This window comes from Tympanuchus pallidicinctus, unplaced genomic scaffold (assembly GCF_026119805.1).
Source record: "Tympanuchus pallidicinctus isolate F22 unplaced genomic scaffold, pur_lepc_1.0 scaffold22, whole genome shotgun sequence".
Lineage (NCBI taxonomy): Eukaryota > Metazoa > Chordata > Aves > Galliformes > Phasianidae > Tympanuchus > Tympanuchus pallidicinctus.
Genome location: NW_026294739.1, coordinates 23,005,490 through 23,025,940, shown reverse-complemented (window position 1 = coordinate 23,025,940; position 20,451 = coordinate 23,005,490). Strand labels below are relative to the sequence as shown.

Sequence of the window (20,451 nt, the reverse complement as noted above, 5' to 3'; positions counted from 1 at the left end):
TTACTGCTGTGTACAGTTGAAGTATTTTTAAAGATCTGTAACGTGCAGTTGTGAGCATCCTTAGTAACATTAAGCTGCACTGCACCGTGTATCACAGCACAGAGCTGTGTGCTGACAACACACCAGCAGTGGGATAGGCTGCAATGAAAACCTTAATGTTTGCTCATTTAGTTTGAGAAGCTTGAGTCAGTCCAGGTCTGTATGCACAACCTGGGGGAGAAGGAAGACCAGAACACCGCTGATATTTTCTCCTGCCTGTCACGCTGACACCTTTACAGCCAAGTGTGTTCTGGAGGTCAGAAAGCACCAAATCCTAGGCTGAGGAGATGACGGGTGAGATGCTTCCCTTTACTGTTGCTGATCTAATAGCTTGGCTATGTGCCTTCCTTCCTTAAGCCTAGCAATGGAAATTGATTCACAAGGACTGGTAAAGAGCAGAGAAAGTTTATTTTTCAGAATGATGCCCAGCAAAAGGATAATAATGGAAAAAAGGTGGCTCTTCAGACCACTGCCACTGGCAGTTTATCCGTGGGTTAAAGACAAACTGTGTTGCAGTGTAAGGTACTGCTTTGTCTTGCATGTGTCTCTGGTCAAATATCAAAGCTGACTTCTGAAATTTTTCTGTGCTGAAAGATGTCTTAAAGTTTCTGCTGTTGATATGTAATGATTGCATGTGTTTACTCAGAACCTGACAGTTCTGCATCTCTTCAACACAAGTAAACTCGGTAATGTGTACCATTACCTGGTAATGGTTATACCAGCTGTAACCTGGTAACCCTGGTTATTGTATTTGCTGTGATGACAAAAAGTAAAAGAAGAATCAGTTTTACCTGCTGCTCTCCCTTCTATACAGAGAAAATGCAAGCAGCAGGTAATAATGTTTCTAAACTGTCCCACTTCCTAATGGTATTCATGAAATTTAGTTTCAGCAGGCGTTGGTAGTAAAAGTTCTAATGGTTTCCTTCAGCCCCTACCTTGCACCACAGATAGTTTGTCTGTTGGCAGTGAGGAAGTAAATGAAAAGAATAGCACTTCCTTACTTTGGAAGTTTGAGGATCTCTGCATTTCTAAGAAGAATCTATGAATTTCACTGAAACATGCTGGATAAATCTGTCTAGAAAGGTGGGGCCTGTCCAAACCTAATGGAAAAGATCAGTACAGATTTGTCTTCGGACTGTGACCTACCCCATTATCAACATGAAGCAGCACTGTTTTCTCACCATGTGCCACGAACAGCTGACCCCCAGTTGTTAGAGATGTTTCCCTTACGTGAAGCCCATCCATCAGGTTCAGCCTCTAGCTGTCCTCTGCGTAGCAATGTGGTGCTTTAAAGAAGTTCATTCTTGGTCACCTGGTTAAAAAAAAAAATCTAGCAAGCAGCTTATAACTGATGTCTGAAGCTAAAATATTTAGTGGGCCCTTTGAAGCATTTAATCTGTATAAAACAGCGCAGTATCAACAGTTATCACAAGGTAGTTGTACTGTGACTGCTATTAATGTCTTCCTTTAAGTCTGCACCTAACTTTGCACTGTGTAACATAAAGAAACTTCTGAAAAAGAGACAAAGGAGGAGGACAGGAATTAAGGAATTTATGACAGGAATTAAGGCTTTTCCCTGATTGGGAAGATAAATGCTCCCTGTTGGAGATGGGAAAGTATGGTAAAAAGTGGCTGGGGGAAAGTCTCAAGTGTCTTCAACAGGTCTCAAGGAATGGAGAAAGGATGGAGATGGCAGAACCCAATCCCTGCACTACCAGTAAACGACAGTGTGGCAGAGTGCCTGGGCAGCCTCTGAATGAACAGTAATGATGGCTCAGCCACGCGTAAAAACACCAAAATACTGAAAAAGAAAAGCAATTCCTTCTGCGCTTCAGAAGAGTTGGATGTTTATATTCTGAACTCTACCAGAATTTGAAATAAATGTGAATCTATTCTTGAATCTATTAATCTTAGAATGACGATGAGTGGCTAAGTCTGAGTGGGCTGTGTAATTAAAACCTGTATGTGAATGGTGGGGGCACAGAAAGTGAGCACACTGACATTTATCTTCCTAAGTGTATTTCATGTAAAGTAAGAGACTGAAATTCCAGGCTGTTCTGGTCAAGCTTTGTAAAGCCTTGATGTTCTGCACATAAATTCAGCTCTCCGTTGCCTGTGTGAGGTGCACTGGCAGAGGCACAAGGAAGTGGGGAAAGAGGAAGAAGCTGTGAGGAGTTGAGGCAGTAGGAATTACCTGAGTCTGAAGGGACTGAACCACTGCAGAACTACCCTTTAAAAAAAAAAAACAGCCCCAAAACCTTTACAGCAATTCTGCTTCTCTGGGTGGATGTAAGTTTAAAAAATTGTGCATACTAATCTGTTTTTGAAAACAGAATTCTAACCTAAGTTCTGTTCTCGTATTCAAGCCTTGAAAAACAACACATCAAAGCTATCGAAGGGAAAAAAAAAAAAAGAGGAGGTTGTGCTTAGCTGCCCTATGGCCAGGAGCTGCTGACGTAAGGAAAGATGCAGTGCTGCCAAAGCATGTGGGCAATCCCTTTGTATGAAATGACAGGTGCTGCAGAACCAGTGATGTCTGGGAGTCTGAGAGCGTCACTGGGCAGCGGCACAGCCAGGCCCTGCTGAGGGCAGCTGCCCACGACTTCAGTTTCTAAACAACAGTGACTAGCAAGAACTAAAAGGAACAGTTCACAAGCACAAAAAACTGTCACCGTTTCTGAATCCTTTAACTAAATCCTGAATGGTGGATTGTGAGAGAGTGGGTGTGCACATCACGGGCGGTCACCTCTGAGCGGGCATTGAGTTACAGCACAGGAGCCGGCAGGCTGCACCCTGAGCGGTGTAATGCTGCTAATCGCCGCCAGAAGGGCAGGAGGTGCACAGCACTGCGTGTGACTTCATTGTGCCAACAGAATGGGAATCAGTTACTCGCTTGGAGCTTTGTAACGTCTAAGACAAGCGTTCTATGCGTCCCAGTAACTTTCTGCAAGGAAAAATAGAAATGCAGTTTCTCACCTGGATCACAATTCAGCATTCCAACTTTCAGCACCAAAAACTTTAAGCTCTTCTAAAATTGTGTGTTAATCTGGAAATAGTTAAATATGGAGGAGTAATGTTTGCTGAGCATTCAGGCTACTTGAGCAATGTATTTCAGGTAGATCTTCCCGAGTTACGTGCACTGTACCATTCTGCTGTGGGAAACAACTGCATTTGAAAACATCATTTAGGCAACATCTCACTGGGAAACAGTAATGGGAACACGAAGCCGCGTGGAGCTGCGCTGCTGAGAAGGGCAGGAAGAAACAGTGCTGGACGGGGGGTCAGAGCGCTCTGCTGCCACTGAGGTGCCATCACTGTGAATTCCAGCTACAGCCTCATCACAGAAAAACATAAGAATTAAAAATCCTGCAGTCTGAATTTTGTTAGGGTAACATTTAGAATCAGAGCAAAACAGATTCCCACGTTAACAGTCTTATTAAGGAAGCAGTTTTGCATCCTTTGCACTAGAAACTCCCACATCCAGTTGTTACTCAGGAGCTTGTTCTGGTCCATTGTAACTCCAGCACTTCAAGCAGAAGGTACAGTTTGGCCTTTAAGCAACTCAGGTAGCCCCACCAACCAGGTCGTGTGGCAGAGGTCCCCTGTAGCTTTAGTGTTAGGGATTATGCATGCGTATGGCAGAGGAACCACTGCAGCACAGGTGGGAACCCCCTCCTGCTCGAGTCTGATGAACTCGTTTCCCTAATTCAGACATAGCCTAACGCCTGCCCGTCCTCCTGTGAAGGCTTGGCATTTTGTACTTTAGCTGTTCCACTGTCACCGTGTTACACGACTGACAACTGAACGTAGATTTAGCACTGGAGTACTCAGCCATAGAAGGAAGAAGGGCCTCAGAAGGGGGGTGTGGGAGGTGGGGAGTGGAAAAAATTACCAATAGCCTAATTTTGTTTGGTTGGAATAAATTTATTTCATCTGTCTGTAAACAAGGTGTTTTTAATAGTTATGGCATTTTTTGAAATGCATATTAATTCAGATGAGTTAGACTGTATCCCAGATGTAACAAAGTGCAGGGAAAGAAATGGACAAATCAGCAACAAGAATTTGTTTAAATCTGTACATTATCCACAAGGCCCAACAACAGAAGCAAATACTAGAATGTCCCTAAAGTAGTGCCATTCAAAAGAAACCCTCGTACTCAGTTAAAATCCATCTCACAATAGCAACAGTTCAATTTTTTTTTAAACAATAAGTATGGCACAGAATACATATTAAAAAAATTCATCACAAGACAGCCAAGTCAGTTATTCCAACCAATACCATCTCCCATTTATTCTTTTGTATACAGAGTTCTGTAGTTCTTTTCAATGGACATACAAGTTAGTACTGTGCCTGCAGGGATCGTTTGGTTGCACACACGTCAGACGGGCGCACGAGGCAGTTCACGCCGTGATTTCTGCAGCAAGGGTGTGACAGGCCAAATGAGAGCTTTAAATTTGAAATGGCATCGTTTTGACAGGTTAGCTTTCAGACCACCAGCCTTCATCCAGACAGCGGCTTTGGAGCCAGCAAGTGATCTGGCAGAAAGACCGGAGTCGCTCAGCGCTCGCCCAGCAGCTGAAGGCAGCAGTTCTCCACAATGACACTGCAGTTTCGTATAAAAACAGAACCACCCAACCCACAACCCCAAGCTGCAAATTAAAATTGGTCCTATGAAAAACTGAAACCAGACACGCTCCAGATGGTTATGTTGCGATATCTAATGTCCATAATGGCAGCCTTTTATAGTTCAACTACAGAACAGGAGCTGGCAGAAAAAAAAAAAGTGCCTGAGCTATTGCAATGATGGAATGTCCCCGGGGAGTCACTCGGGATGGTGGCTGTGAGATCATGGGAGGAAGTGCATCTGTACCCTTTGATAGCTTTGTGATTGCACTTAATGAGCAGTACAAGCTTCAGACGTGAAGAAATGAAAGACAAGCCTACAGCAAAGTGCAACAACAAAACTAATTTAACATTAATAGCTTCTGAGTGGCAAATCGGTTAAACAAACCAGGCACTATAAAATAGGTGTAAGCAAACGTGGATTAAAAAACAAAACGAAAAAACACCACGAGAAGAACAGAAGATATGCATGCACTGTTTCCTCCCAAACATGCTCTGTGAAAGGAAGACTCGTGAGCTGTGTAATTGCTCAAAGTGCTGAAGAGGCATTGATCAAATCAGATTGTACAGTCGGCACCTTGCTTAGTGTTCACGAAGTTGCTTTAGCTCTCACACACACCAATTGCTGAGACAAAGCAAAGCCTGCGCTCGGCGTATTCCCCTCCCAAGTTTTTCAGGTATCATGCATATCGTCTTTGTGGTGCAGCAGTGGTGCCAGATATGGACTCAGTTACACACAGCGGTTAACATACAAATGAACGAAGGGTAACCGGAATTACAACATTAGAAAATGGGTAAATAAAAAACACAAACTACCATCTACAGTCTGGTAGCACTGAGCACAATTGAGTGGTGATGAAGACAGCTGCTAGGTGGATGGGGAGAGGCTGCTCAGACGTCAGACCTCCTCAGGTATAAAGCCAGTTCATATGCTTTCTTGTTGAGTGTCCCTCCATGGACACCTTCCTTTCCCATGACTATAACCAATGCTGGAGTACACAAGGAAACAAAACAGAAATGAACAGAATTAAAGAAAAAAAACAAAAACAAAACACCTTTCCCCACCAACAAAGGGATACAAAGGAGACACAGGTTCATACCCCATCACCCTGCATTGCTAATAAAGTTTCCAGAATGTAAGGTTTAAAGCTCACCACCAGGAAAGTTTAATAGCAATCTTCCCCTAATACTTAACAGTCTGCCTAGCAACTAGAACCCAGAGTCTCTCAAGTATTTTGCCATTGAGTATGCCTTCTTATTCAATCCGCCTCCATGGACCCCTTCTTTGCCCATTACAAAGACCAAGACTGAAAGAGAAAAGAAAAAAAAGTTTTAAAAAGAGTGTGTTAGACAAGGAAATAACGCAAGTTTTAGGCAGTGCAATAAACACACTCAAATTCAAGATTTAGTATCTGGGTATTAAGCTAGCAGTCTGGTAAAAACACAGGTGTAGGCGGGACTAGGAGAAAGCATGCACAGCTTTCCAGGTACATCACAGAAATTCACTGCTTAAGAAAGGAGTGCCATCCACTATCTCAATAAAGCACTGCAGTGCCTTTCCACCATCTGCACCATCCGTCCTCACCCAGCCAGGAAACCCTGGTGACATCTTAAATAGCAAGAGGGGAAAAAAAAGCCCCGTCAGGAACAAAAGCAGCGGCGTGGGTAGGAGAGCTGCAACTCTGAGAGCAGAAGAGGGAACGCAGTTATCTGCAGTGGCTGCTGCTGGTCAGCCTCAGAAGCACAACTACCCCAACGCCAGCAAAACAGGCCGGTGGTCAGACTTGGACAGCCTTGTTAGGCAGAAGCAGTAGCGTGTGCTTAACGTTTCTCATAAGACAAAGTGCAGGGAGGACTTTAACGCTGACCCCCCTCTCATCACTGCGCTGTGGCGATGAAGTGCCCCAATTGTCTTGCAAAGAACGTGGTGAGGCCCTGCAGCAGGATACACCGCTTGCCAGCAGAGGTCACTGGCAGGCACACGGACACAGCCGGCACTGCGCTTTCACAAGCACGGTAATTGTTTCCCAAGTTAGACCCTGTGCAGTTGGAAATGCTGCAGTCAGCCTGCCTACAGGTGACTGTATATCCCCACGGCAATTTTCTCACAAAAGGGCTACAACAGACCTCACTGTCCTTTCACTATTTGCAGCAAGAAGTCACAACTTTGCTTGGTTTATTAAGTGCTGCAAACACCGTTCTTGCATCATTACCTCCCAGCTTTAGCTTCTAAATAGAAAACTCAAGCAAAATTTGTTCTACAAGCCAGCCCAAACCACCGTGCTGGGTGTTTTGAACACAACGCATACTACTCGTAGCAATACTTCGAGGCACATTTTTCATATTTGAGCCTGGTGCCTTTCCATAAACACGTGTTACTGGATGTTAGAGGAGGACCACAAGGAGCAGGCAAACTAGCATAAGGCAGGTTTCTCCATGATACCACCCCAGACAAGCTTTTCTGCCTGAAGACAGGCTCCAGAGAGCTCAAGAGGAAGTGCGAGTCAGCGCAGCACTTGTTAAACAGTGAGCAGAAGGAGCTCAAACAAGAGACCCACATCTTTGCAGAACAAACTTTCTGATGAGACATTTACAATGACAACACTTGTTTGACTACAAGTCATTAATATATCCCTGTGGTAACCTACTACAAGCTTTGGATACCACATAGGGAAACACTTTCCAAGTATACTTGAGCAACAGCCTGGTTCTGCTCGTCAGAAGGCATTTCAGCCACTGCCCAGCTGGGATCGTGTATGGGCAACACTGAAACAAGTGTTTATTCCCAGGAAAAAATGCAGTTCATCAGCCAGCCTGCTGCCACCCCCCACCCGGTTAGCCATTAACCACAAGAGTTTGGGGGTTCTTAATAGCCAGGGCCTACGTTTAGGGTCACGTTCTCAACTGAGCCACCCGAGTGATGAAAGCTCCCTTACCTCGACCAGCTCTGCCCACAGCCACATTGTACGTCGGCTCCCCGCCTTGGCTCTTCGTCCGGATGTCCATCGTGCAGTCCCCGTCCACGTAGAGGCTGTCTCTGATCACAGAGCACTTCTTTGCCCCGAGGGTCAGGCCATTGGTGAAGAAACCCTCCCGGTCCTTCCCTACAATCATATCTATTTCTACTGGCTGCCAAAGGAAAAAGCCAGGAGTCAGCACCGCGTTACTCTGCGGCTCCGTTCCGTTATAACCGCTCCCCCTCTCCGGCCGAAGGGACTGACGGCACATTTCCCCCCCGCTCCCATCGGACACGGCGCTTTGTTGTGAACAGTTCACGCAGCAGCGCTTTGTCGCCGCTCGAAGCAGCGCATCGCCGCTCCCCGGCAATCCCCGCATCGCCAGGACACCGGGGCTCATTAACGCACGCGCTGCACGACCGAAATTAACGAGGCACGTGACGCGTTGCGGCGCCTCAATGAGTCACCGCGGCCCGGCCGCCCCGCGCCCTTCTGCGGGCACCTCGCGGCCCCGGCGGGCGCGCGAAGCGGGGATCGGGGCCCGGCCGCCCAAAGTGCCGAGTCACGGCAGGCCCCGCTCCGCCCCGCCGGGCCCGACCCCGCTCCAGCCCGGCCCGGGCGCGGCGGGCCCAGCGCGGGGCGTTCACCACCGGGGCCGGGCGGGGCAGGGTCCGCGGCGACGCCGAGCCCGGCCTCCCCGCACGGGGCTCCCGCGGGGGCAGCGCGGGGCGGCGGTGGCGGCGGGGGAAGGACGGGCAGGGCGGGGGGAGGGGAGCATCGATGGCGGAGCGCCATCTTGGCGATAGAAAACATGGAGCCGGCGGCGCGGCGGGCATTCACCAAGGCCGCCTACGCTGCGCACGTAAGCGCCGCCGCAGCGCCGAGCCGGGCCGCCCTCCGCCAGCGCCGCGCGCCCTTCTTCCCCCGCGCCGCCGCCGCCGCCGCCCCGCACCGCGCGCGGCCGAGTCCCCGCACCCGAGACAAAAAGGCGGCAGCGCGGCCCGCGCGGCCCTCGAAGGCGCCGCTCCCGCAGCCCCGCCACCCCCCGCCCCCGCCGGCCCGCCGCCCCGCGCTCACCGTGATGCTCTGGAAGATGCCGCCGGCCGTGGCCGCCCAGACGTACTTGGCGTCGCAGTAGCCCACGATGGCGGCCTCCTGGCAGCAGCCATCGCACATCAGGTTGTCCACGTAGCTCTGCCAGCCGGCCATCTTCGGCGGGGCGCGGGCGGCAGCGGGCGGGCGGCGGCAGCGAGCGGCGCGGCGCGGGCCGGGCGGCGGTAGAGGCGAGGCGAGGCGCCTCTCCCTCCTCTCGAGCGGACCGAGCGCTGCGGCGAGCGCTGCGGCGAGCGGCGCGGCCCAGCCCAGCCCAGCCCTCCGCGCTGCCGGCGCCGGGGGGCGGGGGGAGGAGGGGCGCGGCCCGGCGCCGCCTCCTTCCCGCACCGCGCGGCCGGCGGAGGCTCTCGGCGGCGCTGCGCGGGGCGTTGCGCGACTGCGGTTCCGCGGCAGCCGCCGCTCCGCTGGGCTCCCCGGGGCCGTGCGGGCGCGGTGCTGGGGGGCGCCGCCTTTTCCCAGCGGCGGGAGACGGTTGAAGATTTCGCCGACGTCCTAGAAATCGTATTGTTCTCCGCTCCTGGAAGCGCGAGCGCCGCTTGGGTGCATCCCCTTTGTTTCTGCAGAACCTCTCAGGCGCAGACCCGCGGCTGCGGTCCGCAGAGCGGAGCCCCTCCCGGCAGCGCGGCAGCCCTGTGTCGCGGCAGCCGCACGCGGAGCGCCCTTCGGTCGGCGTTACCGCGGAGCGCGGCGTCGGCTCCGCTCTGTGGGCTGCGTCTCCTTTCTGTATATTTCACGTTTGCCATCGCGTACTTCACCAGCTGCCAGAATCCTTCAAGAAAGCGCTGCCGGCGCTAGCGGTTGGCCGCGATGTGCTGCCCTGCGCGTGTCCCACTGAAGCAGTAAGAGGGTTTCTGTGTCAAATCGGTGATCTTGTTATTAAGGTGGTATGGTCCCCATCTTAGGTATTGGCATCTGCTCCAGGTGGCAGCAATAGGATAAGAGGTGATGACCTCACATTGTGCCGAGGCAGGTTTGGGCTGGAGGTTAGGAAATATTCCCTCTCGTAAAGAGTGGTCAGGCAGTGGTGTGGGCTGCCCAAGGAAGTGATGGGGTCACCGTCCTTGGAGGCGTTCAGGAACTGTGGAGACGTGGCCTGAGGGCCGTGGCTCAGTGGGCACGGTGGGGATGTCTTGGAGTTGGACTTCATGGCCTTAGGTGTCTTTTCCGACCTTAACGATTCTATGTTTCTAAGTTAGAGCTTATATCTGAATTTTCCAAGGCATAGAATGCAGCAATTAGATGTCTTTTCCTGTGGTTATATCCCGTAACAAGAGTATTCACTGATATACCTACAATGTGCTTGAGAGTGTTCTCAATCCTTTAGAACCTAAATTGGTTGTTGTGGGATTGCTTGTTGTTTAGATATTGTATGGTAACTGTTGAGTCTTAGCCTGAACCACTGATGGAGCACCTGGGGAATGGACCAGGTCAGTCCTGGGAGCTCAGGTGAAGGCAATTCAGCTGTGGGACCAGAAGGGGTGGAGCCTGGCTGCACCTCTCTTGGACCCCTTTGAAGGGCTGACTGCCAGTGGGGGAGGATTTCTGGTTGGAGACCCTTCTTCTGTGGAGTTTTCCTGTGTGTAGATCTTCAGAGACCGGTGAGCAGGCCTTTCTTCCTTCTAATGCTGTTCTGTTGCATTAGCCCCTTTGTCATTACATCTCTTGTGCTGCTGTTCCATTGTGCTGATCTTTCTGATGTAGGTATGCATAGAGCTTGGTTAGATTGCTAGATGTTTTACAAAGACATTATTTTCCATCTCTTAGTTTAATTCTGTAAGTGTTTCCTCAGTTTTGTTTTCACAGTGCTTTTGCCATTCTGCCTTTGAACTGCCTCAGAATTTTGTTTTCTCCTGCTACCTGTAGGTACCAAAACTGCTCTCGTCACTGTATGTGTTAATAGGACAGAGGCTGCACATTTGCTTTCAGCTTTTTCAGTAGCTAAATGTTTCCATGAGGTTTGGGTTGCCTTTATCATCCCCTTTCCCCAGACTTGTTTTGTGAGGGGAAACAAAGTTTTTCTCTGTCTGAAGTTGTTGCTGAGGCTGCTTCGCTTTCTTGGTGCTCTCCTGTGGGAGATCCCAGTGTAGTGCTTATTTGCACAGATGGAACGCGTCATCCTTAAATGAGCACGGGGCTATTGGGTTCATTTGTTTTGGAGTTATACCCAAATGTGTTTGATTTTTTGTGTATGTAGTTTGGATTCCATGTTGTTTTTGTATGCCCCTGTCAGGATTCCAGACTGCTTCACTTTAACAAGTGGATTTAACAGATCCAGAGGTAGGCGTCGTTCTGAACCCAGAGGCAGGCCGTGAGGATTCTTGGTTTGCTGGTATTACCAGCAGTTGGTGAATGGGAGCCAGCAGCTCTGTGGTGTTGCTGTCACTTGGGAAGCAACATCACGCTATTTTATGAATATATTAATATTATTTTTGAAAAGTTTGCATTCTGGGGGAGAAGAACTGCAGTTATGAAATCATGGAAAAAATTCCCCATGGTGAGTCTGCAGTGGCCTGCAGTGGTGTTTCACGCAGAGCCTGTGAGCGCGGCCCGCTGTGCGCTGCCCCTCTGCCTCCAGTACTGCAGCTCCCACTTTGGTTGGAGGTTCTGCTCTTGTTTCCTCCCCAGGCCACAAGTGCTTCCTATGGTGGTCTTTCTCTTCACCACAAGTGCTTTCGGAAGTACTGAGGGTAAAAGTGATTTAGAAGCGTTGTGAGTTAGCAGATTCAGTTCTGCTGATTAAAAGCTAAGCAGCGTGAGCAGTTCTGCCTCGTGACCTTGTGTTGATAAGCAGAGAGCAGTGTTTGCAGGGTGCTTCCCCAGCTAATTAAGTAACCTGGCTGAAAAACAAGGAAGCCAACAAAGGGTGAGGTGAGCGCTAACAGGAAATAAGTGGTAGATATTTGATATTAATGAGCTGAAAGCTTGAAGCCAGCTTTTCAAAACACAGTGATACAAATTGCAACGAGGATTAGACTGACTACAATGCAAAGTTTTATTGCATAGCTATAGTTGTGTTTAGAAAAAGAAAGTCACAAGTGCCAGCACAGCTCTGGCACAGAAGAGAAAAAGAACCCTGTGTAACAGCACTGAAAACCATCCAGAAAGTTCTGCAAAAAAAGATGCTTTTCTAGTGTCTCTTCCACCAGCACTGAGTGGTGTTGGGTTCTTCTCAGCAGACAAGGTTTTTTCGGTATGGCTCTGCCACCGAAGCTGGTGAAACCTTTGTCTTATTAAGGAATATTTTCTTAGGTAAGAGGCTGAGGATTTTTCATTTTTATCTTTTACTCAACCGTCAAAATAAAGCATAATGAACCTAAACTGTGACTTCTAAAACCAAATGCAAGCTTTGGGGTGCTTGCTGTGTCAGATGATGAGGGTATGAGATTGCTTCTATTTGCACACAAATGGTGGCTTTAAGTTTGGGGAAAGACAGTTCTTTGTGGGCCTGACTGTTTAGCCAAGGAACTAAAAAATGTGTTTGAAATTGTGGAAATTTGCTCAGCTTTTGAATTTTTAAGATAAGTTTGTGATCTTGCCAGTGGCCAATAATCTTAACGTTCTAAATCAGTGTATTTTATGTGTAAATTCTTACTTGGGCAGGTAGTCTCAGGTGCATAAGTGTCTTCAGTGAGAGTCCCTGTGTGATGAGGTGCGCAGAATTAGACTTACAGCATCCAGCTGAGTGCTGAAATGGATCGGGCTGTTTGGCATGCTTAGACCCTGTGGTGTGTTGTTGTGCTGTTAATGAAACAAACAGAACCCCAGTATAGTCCTCTTGACTGCTGGCTTTCCAATTATGAGGCAGGTAAGTATTGTGAAATACAGTAACTTTATAGATGGCGAGACACAGCTGAGGGAAGGCGGGACAGCTGCAGTCCGAATTCTATCTATTTTATTCTGTCCAAGTTCATTGGTGACTCGTTCCATGCTTTTGTTAAATGATCATTTTGGTGAGTGGAAGGTTGTATAGAAGCGATCTGAAGAGCAAAAACTAAGTCTAAGAAATGCAGTGGGGAAAGAGTGAAGCACAAAGAGGGAGAGCAAACTGAAGAGTAGAAAATGGAATGGAGCAAGCATGGGTTCCAAAGATGGTGGCTTTTTTCACAGATTTGGTCCAACCAAAGAGTGAGCAGTTAGCTTCTGCTGCTGAGTGAAGTCCGTTCAGTAGGTCTGCGTGCAAAACACAGACTGCAGTGAGGAATAATGTCAGATGAAACAGAATAACCTTTAACTCTTCCCAGGCTTTGTGTGGTTGTTGCTGTTTTTTTCCTGTCAAAGTTGAGTGATACATGATTTTATCTTTTTAATGACTGGTCTGCGTTTCTGTCTGTGCTACCATCCTTTAAGGGGGGAAAAAAAGACTTTATTTAATGCAGCCTTACGTGGAGGGTGCAGTAACACCAGGACTCTTTCCTGCTTAACATGATTAAAACGTCAGCAGCATCTTCCTGGCAAACCGTGTATTTGTCAGAGTCTGGCTCTGGTTTTTGGCTGTCTATGCGTGGTCATGTTCCAGTTATTGAACTGACAGAACTTTGTTTCTCTAGCTCACACTTTCTGTGTGATTGTTTTTGCACTGCTGCTGATGCTTATTCAGTCTACCGCATGGCCAGCCAGGCAGCTTTGAAGATTTGTTCAGTGCATTATTTCCTTCCTTATGGTTTCTGTCAGTGAAAGCGTCTGTAAATATGTCTATCTGGGTGATATTTCCTTCCCTAGTATGAGTAACTTTGCTGTTGATAACCTGTTATTAGTTGAAAGTGTAAGGAATTTCTGCATCATGGGTAAGTAAATTTGTTTGTCACACATTTTCTACCCAGAACATTCACTGCCTGCAAAAGCATCAAATAATAATTCCAAAGTACAGAAAGCAATATTATACAGATAAGTTTTATAGCTACAACCATGCACTGTTCTGTAAAATGACAAATATACGTTACTTTTGGAATGAAGCAGAAATAAACTTTCATTTCTCTGCAATTAATTTTTAACTTAGTACCAAATTTCTCTTTGTCCTGGAAGTCCTTACTTCTAGCTATGAACAGCAGTCCAACTGCCTGCTGTCTCTTCATCAAAGAAGAGAATTTTGAGTTAATTTTCCATTTGCTGAAGTAATACTTTGTTTCAGTACCCCGAGAATTATCTCTGCCATAGCTGTTGTGGTTTTCATTCAATTACATCCATTCAAGTAAGTACTGCGTTTTTAAGAAACAAAGTATGTGAAAATAATGCAGTTCAAATTAGTCTAGGTAGTCACAAAAGACGATCAGAGAGAGCTTTTCAGATACATGATTTATGTGCTTAGAAAAGGTGTTCTTGTTACGCAAGCCTAATACTGTGCGCCGGCCGTTGTGTGTGTGAAAGGAAGCACTCAGTGTAAACATGGAAGAAGCAGGGAAAAGGAAAACAAAGGTGAAAATAACCTAAAAAATGTCAACATTCTCCCTTTCTATTTAGACTTCTCTAAATTATTTTTTGATTTCTCGCTGAAGCTAAGGAAATAACAGTGCACCTTGATCAGACAGCTCCTGCATGAGAGGTAAGCGTGCTGGAAATGTGAAGGTGAAGAAGCTTTACAAAGAGCAATGAAACCGTTCCAATGGGCAGCTGAGGCAGCCCTGTTTCAGTCTCTCTGAGTGGCACTGGTGTGCACCAGCTTAATGGCTTCAGAAAGAGAGGTTCGTGTTTTTATGCCATTTATTTTTACGGACTGTTCTTTTCATCCACTTGCCAGTTCCCCCGATATTATTGGCTTTAAACCAGCATACATTGTCTACATAATGTAAATGGAGGTAAGAGTGTGAATCTCAGGTTACTGCTGTTTTGAAGTAAACGCTTGGTTCTTATTTTCAGTGTTGAAGCAACTGGGAGAGTGCCCTTTTGACAGCGTCATTGTGAGCAGGAGGAATCCAGTCACCTGCTGTGTGGCTCTTGTTCCCTTGTCTGCCTTCCTCGGGTCCTCATCCAGAAATTCAGCTTGTACGAAGTCATCAGACCGCATTTAGGTATGAGCAGTTGTGGAACGCTGCTCGGGGTCACACGGCTTTCTGACACGCTTCCTGCGCATGCTGAAGTTATGTGCAGAGGTACATAGGAAAGGTGCATCTAACGCTGCTTGTCTGTGCTCTGATCTTAAACACCAAATGGCAGAGTGCAGCTTTTAAGGACCTGTAACTTGGGCGTGTTACATTTCTCTAGAAGAGTGGAAGGGTTCTTCCTATTGCAGTTTTCTTTGAACCTGAGATGTAAAATGCAGCACGAGGACCACTTCTCTTAAACCAAAATAGATGACATTTCATACCAAAAATACATATGATACCAGCAGTCCAGTATGTTACTGCTTTGACTGTTAGCAGCCAGAATTGCCTTTCTTTGCTGTACAAACCCTTCTCAGTGTTAGATCAGAGTGGTGTGTGTAACACAGTTGTAAAATAGAGCATGTTTTTTGTTCAGAGCTATTAACAGGTATAGTTTTAGCGCTTGGCATTACAAAAAAAAAAAAAACATAGAAAGACAGAGGAAGGCAAAATTAACACCAGCCAAATTGGTTTAATAGACAACACCCATTTTCTCTTGACATCAGTGCATGTCTGAGAACATGATGGTCAATTTGGGCAGGCAGTCAGGCCACCTGTGAAACAGCAAAGGCCTGAGTCTTTCAAAATGATAACCTGTGTGTGGATACAGCACTCCTGCTTTATCTTTCGGAGTAGCAGACGTGTGTGGAAATGTTTTCTGAAGTGTGTGGGAAAAGCACAGGTAGTTTTCAAAATATAATTAAAATATGGTTATCCATTCTTCAGGTATTTTTGGAGTTAATTGGGAGCACTTTGGTTTTTTTTGCTGCTATATGACTGCTGTTGAATAGCACTCTGGTGAGTTCCCCAGAGTTAAAACAAAGATGTGATTTACCAACTGCTTCAAGGATGGCAGCTGGTGTCTGAAAGTATTTTCCACTGAGAGAAGAGAGAATGTAACCGGGGATAAATGTAAAAATAAGAATTGAATTTGGTTCTTAATCCAAAGTTCCAGTGCTGAAGCCAGCTTTGCTTCTGGCTAATCTGTGGGTGATTAAAGCCCACGAGGGCACGTGGTGTGAGTGTGTCATCCTGGCCCCAGGCCTGGCGAGGTGCAGCTGCCTCGGGGGGGGGCTCTGCGCTGCCCCTACCTGCCCCATCAGTGGCTCAGGAGAGGAACAGTACAGAATATCCTGTAGCGGTCTGACATCACTGCAAGGAGAGAAGGGCCAGGGTGAGTTCAGTTCTGCAGGCTGGCTCTCGTGTCCACGCTGCACTGCGTGTCGAGAACTTAATCCATACCCAGCCACTATCTTGTGTGCTGTCTGCTTCAAGACACAGAAGCTTTAAAATTAAGCTCTTACACCGTGTAAGAGTAATTCCAACTGACTTCCCTTCCTGCATCACAGCTCTGAGTGTTAAGTCTGCTGCTTTCTGGTTGTTCTGTGGGCTTTTTTGCTGGCTTTTGACTGCATGTCTGTCGGTAACTTTCAAGACCCTGGCACTAGATGGAGCTTTAATCTACTTGCACTTCGTTAGATTTAACCGTAGTTAAAAACGGAAGAATAAATGAAGATATCTATGCCTGCTGTACGTCTCCAGTGCCCTCTTCCTTGTTTGTTTGCAGAGTGGTGTAAATGATAAATTAAAATGTTGCAGCAGAATCTCTTTGATCCAGTAGGTGGTTTATAGTCACACATAGAAAGGCACTATAATGTAATCTTAAACTCTTGGGAGAAGTTCCTGTGAATTAGATGTACTGAAAATGTGCTGCACATTTAAGTAAATCATTAGGCTGTGCTGAAAAAAAAAAAAAAAAAAAGAAGTAATGCTGTTTTATGATTGAAATCTGTTTATGTATCCGGACAGGGGTGACCAAGCCTCCCGTTTCCTATGCTTATTCAAAAATGCATTTGCATTTTTACTTCGTGGTCCCAAGGCCAAGTGTACAGAATCATCTGTTATCAGTCACTGCAGGGTTTTTTCTCCATGTGTTATCCTTGGAAACACTGAATAAATAAAAACAAAAGTAGCTTTTAACTGTAACATTCAATAGTTTTCATTTAGGGAGACATCTGACAGGCTGGACAGCCTGTATCAGAAATTTGTCACCATCTCAGCCTTCCACAGAAGTAAATAGAAGTAGATGAAGGCTTGTTCTTGGGTGTTCGTGTTCTTACCACCAGAAGATGAGTCTGGTCAAAGCCATTGTCCAGACTGAAGTACCAAAGCATGTGATCAGTTTCCATTTGCTGCCCCTGTGCTATTTTGTTAAGTGGTTTAATAAAGTAAATCAGGAGATGAATGCTTGAAGAAACCTCAGGGCACGCAGAATTTGGGTAAAGAAAATCGCACATATATTGCAGTCTTGCTGCCATCTCCTTCTCCAGATCTCATCCTTCAGTATCTGTCACCTTTTTTCAGCAGGACTGGAGGGTTCCATGTATGCCACAGGATACATGGAAAAATCTTTGTAGAAAATGCTGCAGAAATGTAGTACTGCCAGAAATATGCTTTTGTTCATGTTGGGAGATTTCTACTGTACTGTGAAACTGCAATTATTTCTTTATGTTTTCTCTTCCTTTTACATACAGCTAGGAAGATTGCCTTTCACTAGAAGTTTGGATTTGTGATTATAGCCTATAAATTAGATCTACCTCAGTCCTGCATCGGGGTAACAGTAAGACACGCAATGCTCTGTCATAGCGCCTGCTGCGCTGCTGGGCCTCGTTGCACCCAGAGGCCTGGAAGATGCTGAGATCCACACTGTGCAGCAGTTTTGAGGACCCAAAAAAAATCGAGTTGACTTTGCTGAAACCTGGATTGGGCATAAAATTTCTGAGTCAGTTTCCTGTCTGATGTGAGTAAAGGAAATGGTGTTAGCAGCTTTTGCCTTGTCTGAAGCTGCTTTGCTGTGCCTTTGTTTTCTTATAAATGAAGTGAGGGCAGTTTTTTATCACACCTGGAATCTCACTGGAGTTAGTGGATGTACGAAATATTAGAGAAGGAGATACTGCTTGGTGATTTAATGTGATCTGAAAAATTACTGGTGATGACATTTCACCCTTTTATCCCTGTATTAAATAGTAATATTAGTCAAGCAGGAGTTGACCTTTCAGAAAATAATCCTGTCTCAATTCGGTGAAAACATTGCATTTTTCACCCCAATAATACCAGTAAAATCCCCATTTTCACTTGTGAAATGAAAGTTTAAAAGTTGGTTCTTTAAATAATAGAATTATTTATCTCAAGAATCTTGCAATGCTGAGATTGTGACACTTGAGATAACATTTTGGAGTGTCACCCACAAACTTTACAGCTTTATTTCTATTATTCACCGCTGCGCTGGCGCTCAGTCGCCCTCCAGCCTTCCAGTGAAGCTGAAGTTTGTTTTTTAATGTAAAAACAACAGCAAACTTACTAAAGTTTGACCATTTTGTTTCTTCTTTATTAATGAGAAAATGAGGGCATGAGTTGAAATCTTTTGTCTCTGTCACAGCTGAATATGAAGAGGTGAGCTGACAATATTTTTGTCACATTGCTTGCCTGTGGAAGAAACCAAAGCACTTCTTGAGTATGAGATGCTTAGGTACGAAATAGGCAGTAGGTTGCTCTGCAACATTAAGGCTCGTGCTTCCCAGTATGATTACAACATCTTTTTTTAGGTATCTTGAGACTGTAACTGAGAAACATGTCTGAATTTAGGCAGCTGGTAAGAAGAAATGCTGGAGCTTTAGGCCCCGAAGGCAGCTGGACCCTTTTGAATGCTGCTGTGAGAAAGAAGGCATTTGCAAGAATAGGGATTGGACTCAGAAGCAAACCCAGTGCTCTTCCCTCTGTAGCAGCTGATTTGTCTCTGTGTCTTTGCCATTTGTGCTTGAGTTACTTTCCAGAATAGCTGGCATGAGACAGTCTGCCAGGAATATGGAAAGCCTGGTGTTGTGGATAACTCCCAACCTGACCTTTAGTTCCAAGCCAGTTATGAAGAGCTAGGAAAAGTCGCATCATCGAAGCTTTCTTGGATTAATAGAGGAATGCAGCTGCCTTTAACAGCTTCCTGGCCGAAGGAGGTGTGTTCAGTCAGCACAGTGAATTATAGGACTGGTGGGATTTCAGCTGTCTTCACGTTGTATTTTTCTCTTTGAGATTTTGTGGGTTGGGTCATTTGGAGGAGGGCAGTTGGTGAGTTTGCTCTGTTGGCTCTCCACGTCTTCCCTGTTGCCACTTGCTGCTACATGGTGTGACTGTCTTTGCCTTCTCCCACTGGAATATGATGATCAGGGGCTGAGCACCTCCCCTATGAGGATGGGCTGAGGGAGCTGGGCTTGTTCAGCCTGGAAAAGAGAAGGCTGCGGGGTGACCTCATGGCAGCCTTTCTGTACCTAAAGGGAGCCTACAAACAGGAATCAACTCTTGGAAAGGGTTGATAACAGCAGGACAAGGGGAAATGGTTTGAAGCTGAGGGAGGGAAGATTGAGGTTGGATGTCGGGGAAGTTCTTTAGAGAGAGAGTGGTGAGGTGCTGGAACAGCTGCCCAGAGAGGCTGTGGATGCCCCGTCCCTGGAGGTGTTCAAGGCCAGGTTGGATGGGGCCCTGGGCAGCCTGGGCTGCTATGAAATGTGGAGGTTGGTGGCCCTGCATGTGGCGGGGGGGTTGCAGATTCATGATCCTTGAGGTCCCTTCTGACCCCATGGTTCTGTGAATATAACAGATTCATGGCAAAGGCATAGAAGGGCAGCAGCTCTTTTATCCTTTAAAGGCTATTTGTAAAGATAAAGGGCTTGATACTGACTTACCCAGTAAGCCTTAACTTGCCTTAGCAGGTTTGGTTTTTTGTTTTTTTTTCCAATGGTATCAAAACCCATTTAAACAATCGTAGCATTTTCTCCATATTTCTGTTACATGCTCCTTTTTTTTTCCGCAGACCACAAAATAGATTCATCTGCCTGCTAGTGCAATCAATTCCTAATACAACTGAGCATCTGAGTCTTATTTAGCAATACTGATGCTGCATAGTGTTGTGTTTCCATCCACACAAAGAGTTGTGTGTTGCTATGATTACCTTATCTTAACTGTGGGACATTGGCTTTTGGTTCTTGTTGAAAAAATAGTAATTAATGGAGGAGAATTATGCAGCTTTACTACCAAAATGGTGTTTATCCTAATGGAGCAGTACAGGCTGCATTGGGTAAAGGTGTTTCAGAGTATTGAGGTACTTTAATGCCAGCACTACACCTACCCTTGTTACAGAGAAGATCCTTTGTCCTCTGTATTAATGTGGAGCTTTCAGCTCTGATAACAGCGCTTTAACGCTTGCTTTGGCAGCTAATCTAGCTAAGGGAACGGTTGTTTTATTTGTTTCTTGGATGCCAATGCGGTCTACTGCTAAACCTTTACCACTTTGCCACGGTAATACAGAAAAAAAAAAAAGTAGTATTTGATTTCCTTAAAAAGAAAACCAAAATAACCAACCATAAACCTTGGTTTTTGTGGTAAGGCCCTCACAAATGTACGAGACTGTTCAGTTCTTTCTACTGAATAATTTCAGTGTAAGGTCTCTAAATTGTGGTCTAAAACCAATTCAGCCCAAGCCTTTTGCCTGGTTAGTAAAGGAATGAGCTATAGATCCTAGATATTTTCTTCTTGGTTAGTATGCAAAGAATGTTCAGTTAATTACTCCAGACTTCTTGTTACTTGCAGCC

General features: G+C 46.3%; 1 protein-coding gene across 2 annotated transcripts; it reads right to left on the bottom strand.

Moving 5' to 3' along the window:
- Positions 1-3,942: 3,942 nt before the first annotated feature.
- PFN2 (profilin 2) lies at positions 3,943-8,876 on the bottom strand. Of its 2 annotated transcripts, none has more exons than XM_052686735.1 (3): positions 8,697-8,876; positions 7,599-7,791; positions 3,943-5,651 (listed from the first exon to the last, which is right to left on the bottom strand). In XM_052686735.1, exons 1-3 carry the CDS (start codon positions 8,826-8,828, stop codon positions 5,554-5,556), a joined length of 423 nt encoding a protein of 140 aa, XP_052542695.1. In that variant the 5' UTR covers positions 8,829-8,876; the 3' UTR covers positions 3,943-5,553. The 2 variants fall into 2 exon arrangements, with proteins under 2 accessions (XP_052542695.1, XP_052542694.1); XM_052686734.1 differs by having other exon boundaries at positions 5,584-5,969; positions 8,697-8,870.
- Positions 8,877-20,451: the final 11,575 nt, after the last annotated feature.